General features: G+C 38.5%; 1 protein-coding gene across 1 annotated transcript; it reads left to right on the top strand.

Annotated features, from left to right (window-relative positions):
* Positions 1-8,411: 8,411 nt before the first annotated feature.
* Positions 8,412-10,126, top strand: LOC108362689 (achaete-scute complex protein T4-like). The gene has a single exon (XM_017615778.1). The coding sequence runs from the start codon at positions 8,581-8,583 to the stop codon at positions 9,712-9,714; it is 1,134 nt and encodes a 377-aa protein (XP_017471267.1). The 5' UTR covers positions 8,412-8,580; the 3' UTR covers positions 9,715-10,126.
* The last annotated feature ends 206 nt before the right edge of the window (positions 10,127-10,332 follow it).

Below are 10,332 nucleotides of genomic sequence, written 5' to 3'. Positions count from 1 at the left end.
GTATCCAATCCTTTCGCTTTTATTTAATATCAAAACTGAATTTTTTTCTTCTTAAAACTACTATGAATTATTCCGGCATTTTTTCTCTATCATTTTCTCAGCATTGTTTGATTTTTGCAAATCGGCCAGGTGTTGCCATTGCTTTTGTGACAATTTTCTATTTTTGCAGACGCTGCACTTTTTTTTTGTTGGAGGGGGTTAAATAAATCAATTTCGCTGTGCAAAACCCGTGTCAATTTTCGCTTTCGAAAATGTCAACAAAGCCGATGCAGACCAACCTCCAGCAGATCAATCGATCGCGCCAGCAAGCAATGACGCACCACAAATGCGCAGCCGCCACAAATGATTTATTTCACAAACTCACTCATATCTTTTCGCATTCTTTTGCATATCCTTTCTGTTGTCTACTATTTTCCATACTCGCTTGCATTGTTTGCAATTTTCAATGCGCATCATTAACACTTTCTTTTTTGGCTTTCTTTTCCCACCTTTGTTGCCCGGCTTACATTTTGCTGATTTGTGTTGGTTTTTTGGTGATGATGTTGGCCTTTGTTGCTAATGTTATCCTTTGGATTCATGTGTTGAGTACCCTTACTTGTCTTGGCTATTCAAATATTGAAATAAACCGTCGCTGTGGCTGTGATTTGACATTTTCCATTTGAAAAATCACTTTTCCACCTCCTTCTGCGGCGAATACTTTCAAGCAATGCAAATAGCCACGAACAATGAGTCGATGTCAGAAACAATTCCTAATGATGTGCCTTTTAGGTTGTACTCAAAATGTGGAAGAAAATGATTTCAATGAAGGAAAAAACCAGTAGCGAGCCAGAATGGTAAATCGACTTGCTTGAGAAAAATTATAAAGTCGAAAATTTTGTTCTTACTTTAGCACTACGATATAGTTATATAAGCCAACCTCATGTGTTTTAGCGTGGGATACTTCCAACTAAATTATTCAATCCTTGAAGAACACTGGAAACTTAACTTACTTTTTGTACTCTAATAGAAGTCTATGTACCGTCTTTAAGTCAAACATGTTCGTGGCGAATAAACAAATCATTCGGGTAGAAAATATCCACCAAAGAGACTAATAGACTTCGTACAGTTATTATCTCTTAAATCAAAAAGGAAAAACTCCACAGATCTTTATGGTAGTACGTACCATTATCTCTTTACATAGAAGTCCAGATCGGAGCGTAACTCCTCATTACTATTCAACCGCTTTGCTCAGAGACCCTAGGGCTCAACTAATCAGAGCGTTCATTTTGAGGGTCCATAAAATCTGGATACGGAATAGTATTATTTTTACAACGCTAATTAAGGCAATGAATGCCATGTTTCGTCCCAGAAGAGTGCGCAAATCCGCTGTGCCTAAAAACAGCAGAAATGTAGTCGTGTCGTTGGGTGTGGCAGCAAGGAACGTTTTATACTGCTGGCGTGTGTCGGGACTTTGTCAATAGTCACAGTGTTTCTGCGATAAAGTATGCCCGACCGAATCGACTCTAGCCAGTGGTTCTGCTTTTTCGTTGGCCTTGACCTCACATCAGTGTAACGGTATTGTGTATGTCGAGCTCGCTAAGGCTGTATATGATCTCGCGCACAATTTTTGAGTTTATCCCTGGCATTTTGAAGGCCGTGATAGCTGATTTTTAGAAGAAAGACTCACCTCCCGTTTGCCCTATTTTTAACGGCCCCAGATAAAACGCACAATAGTGTTTCCACAAAAATTGAACGAGAACTAAATATATTCCATCTCAGAAAATATTCTAGAGTCCATTGGGTTCTCGTCCTTTAAGCACTGTATGTGGACCCATCTCAACCGCGAGATTTCTGCACTGGGGATGCCGCATCATGACCATTTTTGGAACATTTCTCCAAGACGCTAATAAGAGCCCTTCCGCCAACCAACCTTGCTCTGCATTCGATATTGCTGTACCTGCATAGTAACATGCACAACTTTTAAACTCCATCGGTTCAGCCACTTACTAAATATCTATCTCTACACGCACTCTCACGAAGTAACTGCCTTCGCGAAGTTAACAAAACATTTATAGCCTCTGAGAGCTGATTATGTGATAAGCTCGTTTTGTTGTTCTATACGCTAACCCCCATGTATTCATTTTTAGGGCAAAGTTCGGATAATAAATATTATATTGACGGCTTACATTTTAAGCGTTAATTCACGAAATTTCACGTTTATAGATGTTTGTATAAATGAGATGTATAGCAGCTATATCTAATAGGCAACCGATCAGTACACCTTGTTTGATTATTGGGTATATAGCTTCGAATGGACCGATTGATCTGCAGGGCTTTCGAGTATACACCGGCTTCGGTTCCTCGTTCTATCTTTCAACCATCGGTGTAGATAGACATATGTAGACTCTACTAATTGTAGTCCTGTATCCTATTCTTATCTGGTCGGGAACCTGATGGATACCTTTGTACTGAAGTCCCAAATAGGCGTAATGTAATGAGTGCTGCCTTCTATGTCAGCTTTAATTTTATTGAGCGCTTTTTAGTCAATCTGGAGCCCGAGACCTTGAAGGTGATTCTCTTTGTGCATCATCGGGAGTTATTCAAACTGGATCGTACAATACTAGCCAATTGAGTTTAAGGTCCCTCAATCCTGCCAGTACACCAAGTATTGGAAATTAAACTCTATTGAGGTATGGAATGGGTTACTAAAAGCGTAAATAAAATGCGTACCTCTTTTCATAGGATGTATGCAATATAATAGTTAATTCTTCCCTTCGTAAGTATAGGTACAGTTATCGAAATTTAATCACACGATGGCATACATATTTAGTACATCTGCACTAACCCCTAGGAAACTCTTTCCAATCAAACGAAAACAGAAAGAGATAGAATGACAAAGAAGATCAATAAAAACGACGAAAAAAGAAAACAAAAAGTCATGGTGAGTGCAATACAAATCTAAAACCAAAAAAAAAGCAAAGAAAGGAAACCGATCTGACCTGGCAGATGTTTTCAACTTGACCGCATCTAATGGCCTGTGCCACTGAATTGGAGGGGTTTTCAGCTTTACATGCGCAGACACATGCGCAGGATAAAACAAAAAGCAACAACAAATAAGCATACGCATACGCATACGAAAACGTGTGTTTATAAAGAAAGTAGCCAAACCAACAAATTAAAGAACAACAGCATTATAAGCTGAATGAAAGAATCAAACGTAAATCAGCAGACGAAAGGCGATATTTGGCAAAATAAACAAAAGCAAGCGGGGTGAGAGATGAGGACGCGAAAACGCAGATTGTGGTTGTGCTGGTGGTGGTGATGGTGGTAGTGGCCACAGCCACACGAGCCCCGCGGTCAGCGATTGCTATCTAACAGCTGAGTATTGAGCTGGGATTCAATGACCACTTAAGCGTCTGAGCGCAAGAGGGAAGGATATGAGTAGCAATTGGCAACATTATGCTTGGAGAATTGAAATGCATTAGGAGCAACAACTTTGAACTTTGTAGAAGACGTAAGCGGCAATTGCTAGTTAAAAGTACGAGCTGACTACGGAAGCTTTTAAAATTTATCATTTGATTGTTTTTTGTCTTTAATATTTAAGTATTCTGTTGTTTTAGTTTCAGGGTTATTTTTTTACATTTTTTCCTGGCGACCCTCTTACTAAGATTTTAGTGCAGCTCAATTAAAAATGCATCCCCTAGCAATACAAGGATATAAATAAAAATTTTTTTTTGTTATTTTTTTGTTGATATTTTGGTTTTTATTTTATTTTTCCACTCTGCCAGTGGTGCCTACAAGTTGACGAGCACGTAACTCGTAAATACACCTGCCACGCGCCGTTGCGCCAGCAGCGTGCCAACAATAACAACAAAAAAAACTATATACTACATATGTATGTATGTAAATGTGTACGCGCACTGTTGCTTGGCCGCTGGCTTGCACGAGCACACCAGCACCAACAACCAACAACCAAACAATCAACACTACTATTATTTTATTTAGTACATGCAAGCGTGTTTGTGTTCGCTTACTTACAAGTTTGTATGAAGGTAACTAAGGGTCCGCATTTAATTAAAATATTAACAAAAATCTACCACCAAAATAAAATTCTGTGCACAACAGCTACATATATACTTACATCAACAGGACCTGTTCTGATTAATCAAAATGCAGCGTGCCTTTGGAAAATTACTAATTTTTCATTTGTTTTCGCTTTTTTATTTAGCTGACTTTAAAAATTGTAGGTCAGCGCACTAGTTTACAAATTTTGTCATTTCGAATTTTAATTTTAAACTTATTTATGCGCTAACCTACCCTTTTAAAATAAATATGTATGTATACCAGACTTTTACCCCTGCGCATTGCACTTCAATTGTACTTGCCCTGTTGCGTGCATGCAGCTTAACTAGTTGCAGTAGTGCTAGGGTGAACCTTTAACTTTTCGATTATGTATTACTATAGCAATTCTATTTGAATATTTTGTCCTGCATAATTGGTTTTCCGGGCGCTATGCTGACACACGCTTGCCATTGAATCGTGGAAAGGATAAGCGTAAGGTTTGGTTGCACATGTGACACACACGCCCGGAACTATGCTTCATGCTTGCTAGCATACTTAATTACTTGTCACAGGTCCTTTTAGTAAATGAATTTTGAAATATTGAAAGTAGGTATAGAACCTATCTGCATTGAGAACAGTTATTCACTGCGAAGTATGTATGTATGAAAGTGCTATGATACTCTTAGACAAAGTCCATTTGTATGAGTCTCTCTCTACTTCTAGATATCAGAAAGCACTAAGGACTAAGTATAACAATTATATTACAATACATAACTTTTTAATTTTATCCTTCTATAGTCTTTAGTATTCATCGTATGAAAGTACAAAATATCATACAAATCTTTTTCGTACACTTCAATAGCCACCTACCTACCTCATCAGCTACATAAAAAACTGGAATCAATAATGAACAAGCTGTTTGAACTTTACCAGTATGGTTGGAAAATCCACCATTTATCAGATTTGCATAGTGCCCCAAATCCTGGATAATACTCTAGGTTGACAAATTTACACTTACCACCTTTTTGCTGACTTCAGAGCCGCTTTTAAAATTACGGAAAGAAGCTGCCCTTCACCCAATGCCCACATTTTGGATGCCTTCTAAACTCTGACAATTTTGTAGGATAAGGGTAAACTTTAGCTCGACCCATCCCGAGATTTTTGGAGGAGAAGTGCATACTATTACTCGTGAGGACACAGAATCTTTCTATAAACAAACGTTCGAATAGTACAAAAACTCACACGTATACAAAAATGTACAGTGTGTAGAGTACAGTAAGCTGCTGTTAAGAAATTCATAGAAATGCTGGAAAGCATAATTGAAAATTCGAACTTCCGTATTAAGTACCTAAGTAGTCGCGATCAATATTTGAATTAAATTATTTTTGAAAAGTAAATACCAGTGATTGTTCTTTAGGCTTATAATAATCATAATAAATATCCAGTTTAGTATTTTATTTACAATTCAAGAAAAGGTCTAGATGGATAACCTTATATAAATTACACCAAAAGACTTGAGTGAATCTTCTTCTATCCGAAATTGTGAAACAGATATTAATGTTGTTACCCTCAACACCAAGGCCCTGAACTTAATCCAGCTTATAAGGATAGTTAGTAGCAAGAGAGGGAAATATAGGAACACACACACACAGCACCTATCAATAATATCTATCTATCTAGAGCTGAAGTAAAGAGAAAATCTTTCCAATAGCTGCTATATTGCGATCGGTAGATTATTGCAAAGCAGAGACCTCTCTCAACGAAAAAATATCAGGTCATAATAAAGTTTTATAATGTCCGTGCTTTTTAGTTGGCGTTATATGGTACTTCAGGTCTTTGGCACTAGATACTAAGCTACACTAGACGCCTAACGTTGAGACCACTATCACATGATCAATCCTTACCCGCACCCTACCATAGCGGTCAACCTTAAGCAATGCATACAATATCAGAAGATTAATGCTGGTCATTAAGTCAATCTCATATCAAGTCACTAAATTTGAGGCTATAAGCTAGTGACTCTCTTTTGAATTTGACACAATTTGGGTATTCAGTAAGAGAAAGTCCCCAAAAGTTCACCAAAAATGTGTGCTGAAAACAAGAAGAGGCAGTCAAGTGATAGAATATATGTATGCCATTTAGCTCGCAGTTCTCCAACAGTCACAATGGCCGAGTGAGCAAAGCATTAGCGTGCCGTTCGAGAGTTTCGAATTCTCGGGCAGCGAAATTATTATGTTTTCTCTTTTTTAAATTAATTTATTTTTCTTTTCTCTAAATTATTATTTTCCTCAAGCTCAATAAAAATTGTTGAATATAATTGTTTTAAGGCCATAAATAACAAAAAGAAATAAATTATAATTTTTTATTTTTTTTAGGTATTTAGGTTTATTTTCTAATGAAGTTGTCGTTAAACAAATATTTTTTCGTTCAATTTTCGCGATTTTTAGAGCAAAATAGAAAGCGATTATCTTTTATTCTATATTTTTATTTTTTAAAAACTGTCCTGAGTCAGCTAACAAACTAGTCACCTTTTTTCGAATAGAGACGTGAGACAGCTTACTGAATAGCAAATAATTTCAAAATAGAGGTTCACCTCAAAACGTAAATAAATTCGCACATTCAAAAGAGAATGAGGGATATTTTTTTGGAAAATTTTTGGGTGTGCAGTTTTTTATTCCATTAAATTCTATTGGGTTAAGCAAATTTCTAGACGCTAGAAAATCCCATTGATTTTTAGTATTTTTTTTTTTGCTAGAAATTTTGAGCATTGTCGAGAATACTTTATAGTATGGAAGAAAATGCACAACACCGTCAGTCAAACAAAAATATTAAAAATTAACGCAAGTTTCTAGCGTCTTGAAATTTGCGCTTTAACCTACTAAACTTTGATGGGCTATAAAACTGCATACCTAAAATTTTTCAAAAGTATTCTGAATAAAAAGTTAGAAATTTTTGGGGGATTTTGGTGAATTTGTTGAATTTTTATAATTTTTGTACAAAGTTTGGAATGTAGTGTGTGTTATATAATGCGATAGACTTTTATAAAAAAAATATTAATCATCGAATAAATAAAAGAATTATAGCCAAAACTGGTCAAAATAAGAAGCTTCTATTATTTCTTTCGCCCCTCAGTATATTTGTATGCTCAGTTATCAAGATTGAACGATGCTTGTTCGCATTGAAGAAAAAAATTAAAGTTGAGCCTCATATACATATATAGATAACCTTTCCTGGGGCTTCCGATCCAGAGAAAAACTTTTAAGCTTTTTTGCAAAATTAATTACTACACCTTGCTCTCAATAAATTTTCAGTATAATTTCTTAAGTCCTCTATTTACCGCTAGTAAGTAAAAATATTTTCCGCATAAGACAGCAATTGTGTTTTACGTTCCATAAAAGTCATAGTTGAGTCAAATACGTGCGCTAAGGTGTAAATGTATGTCCAATAAACGATCATACAAAATTTACGTAAATTTCAGCATACAGGAGGGTTCGCGAATACTAAGGAGCCCACAACCATATGCCCATCCACGATGAACACCCAATAAGCACTGAATTTGCAAAATCACATTAGTAGCTCAGAATCAAAGTAAAATCCTCAAAGCCAGCGCAATCGCTTGAGAGAGGAGTACAGATTATGAAAAGAGCAACTACCAAACGAAGAGTGGCTTTAAAAGGTGTACTCCTCGTGCAACTGCATTTAAAAAACCAGATTGGGAACAGTTTTCTTTTTGTTTTCATAAGCGATGTAGTATGTATTATGAAAAACGAGTTCACGGTCAGCCTCAAACTGCACGCACTCACGCATACATACGTGCGTGAATAGAACAAGGAAGAGGGCCACTGCCAAAGCCATATCAAAGCATTGTTTTCTTTACCTGGGCGACTGATAAGCTACGCCGAGCGCTCATAAAGTGATCTTCACACGACGAGTGATCGGCGAAGGTGAACGCGAGAGACACAGAGAACGTTGCACGCAATTTTTATCACTTAAATGGGGAAAAAAGAGCGTGGTTCGAAAGAAAAATTGTTGAAAAATTCGTACAGATCGCTTTTACAGAGTATTTGCTAGCACACACAGTTAATGTAAGGCTGCGCGCTATGGAGCTCCCTGTCGTCGTTGCGCTGGGATATGCGCGTTGTTATGGTTTCATTTTTACCTGTTTATCCGACTGATCACAGTGCGCTAAATGTTTGCATTTACGCTCAATATATGCGCCATGTTTCTCTCGGCACTCTCTGCGCTCACGCTCAGCTAGTGGATTGTTGAAGTTTTATACCTTAGCGACACGGCGCAGGAGTTGCTGTTGAACGCAGTACAAAATGCAAAGGTTTAGGACGAAGGGATTCATTCTTGTGCAAGGTGTCGTAGGATCAAGTTCAATTGAATTTTAGAAATCGCAATATATTGCAAAAGTAGTTAAAACTTAAATTAGAGCTAAAAATTTTGTCTCTGATATATTCGCGCAACAAAGAAAGTAAAACAAAAGAATACTCATACTGCATTTCGCTTGCCAAGCAGTTGAGAAGACAGTTTCTGATGGTGAACATGTCTAGCGCGGTGTTTACAAGCAATCCAAAAAATAGTGCACCGCTGCAATACTACAGCAAAGATAACAATAGCAGCAACACAGCGCCGTCTCATCGTCAACTCAGCGCCGCAGTGAAAATGTTCAAATACCAAAATATCGCGCCAGCGCCCACGCCAATGCCTGCGGGGTGCGCAGGCGCTGAGATTAAAACGCGCAAATATACGCCGCGCGCGCCCAGCGCCGGCGGTGGACCCTTTAGCGTCGATCAAACGCAATCGGTGCAGCGGCGCAATGCACGCGAGCGCAATCGCGTCAAGCAGGTGAACAATAGCTTTGCGCGCCTACGCCAACACATTCCACAAACAATCATCACCGATCTGCTGAAGGGCGGCGGTCGTGGGCCGCATAAGAAGATAAGCAAAGTGGATACGCTACGCATTGCGGTGGAGTACATTCGCCGTCTGCAAGATTTGGTGGATGACTTGAATGCGGGTAGCAGCGCAACACAAACGGTGAACAGCTCACGCGCCAGCGGCAGTGGACTATTAGCAATCGCTACAGACAACAACACAACCACAAGTAATAGTTCATTCTCTAGCAGCACTAGCAGCACCAGCAGTATCCTCAGCTTACTTGCGGCTGATTCGCCTGCGCGCAATTCAACCAATGGCAGCGGACTTGCTGCGGCTGAACAGTTGTACTATGCCAGCGCTGCTAATAGCGCTTTGCAATCTTTCCATCAGCAGCAGCACCAACAGCAGCAGCAGCAGCAACCTCAGCAACAGTTTACCTCCGCGCTACTCACCGCCGAAGCTTTGCAAGCATATTCGCCGCAGCCAACACAAACGCAGACGCAACTCGATGCTGGTTGTCCGTCGCCCACCTCGTCCTTCAACTCAAGCATGTCCTTTGATTCGGGCACCTTTGTGCACTCGCCTGCGCCACAGCAACAGCTATCGCCACTGCAACATGCCGGAGTGGATGCGCAGCGCGGCAGCGGTAATAACAACGCGAGCGCGCAGATTGATGCAAATTTGCAATTGAAATTCGAGCCATATGACAGCTTCAATTTGCATGAGGAGGACTGTGCGCCCGACGACGAGGAGATACTCGACTATATATCGCTGTGGCAGGAACAGTGAGTGCCGGGAGCAGGCGACAAGTTGTGACTGAAAGTGAAATGCTTGTGTGAAAATATTTGTTTGTACATATCAATACGTTCAGGGATACAATGCCAGTGAAATGTTTGCATGATTTTTATTTTATTTTTTTGGTTTCATTTTGCAAGCGTGTTTGTAAATACATTCTGTGCTTTTTAATGTAGTTTACTCAGTTACCTAGTCAAAATAGTTAAATTTGCCAATTTGTCTTTAAATTTTTTTCCTTTATTGGTAAGGAATTGGTAGTATGTAGTGTAAGACTTTGTGTGCCTTAGTTGAAAATTATGTCCATGGAGAGATATGACTAATTGTTAAGCCTAACAAATAATTTAATAATTAGTTTTAAGCGAAAATGGGAAACAATAATTAGCGTTAAAAAGACCAAGCAAACCACCGGAAGACACTAAACTATATTAAAATTAAGGCTGAATGAAACTGAATATTAATTTAAGAATTTTATTGCTAGGTTGAAAACTGTGTAAAAAAATATTTGCTGAAAAATACAAGAACAAAAAAAAACAAATTTTTCAAGTTTTATGCTTTATGCTCAGAATACCTTTGGATATCTGGTAAGTTATATGGCCAACCGCGACCGTCGCG

The sequence above is a fragment of the Rhagoletis zephyria genome, unplaced genomic scaffold (genome assembly GCF_001687245.7).
Source record: "Rhagoletis zephyria isolate East Lansing unplaced genomic scaffold, Rhagoletis_zephyria_1.1 Rzeph_scaffold_01070, whole genome shotgun sequence".
NCBI lineage: Eukaryota > Metazoa > Arthropoda > Insecta > Diptera > Tephritidae > Rhagoletis > Rhagoletis zephyria.
The sequence above is the reverse complement of the archived record's forward strand: the minus strand, read 5'-3'. Positions and strand labels throughout refer to the sequence as shown.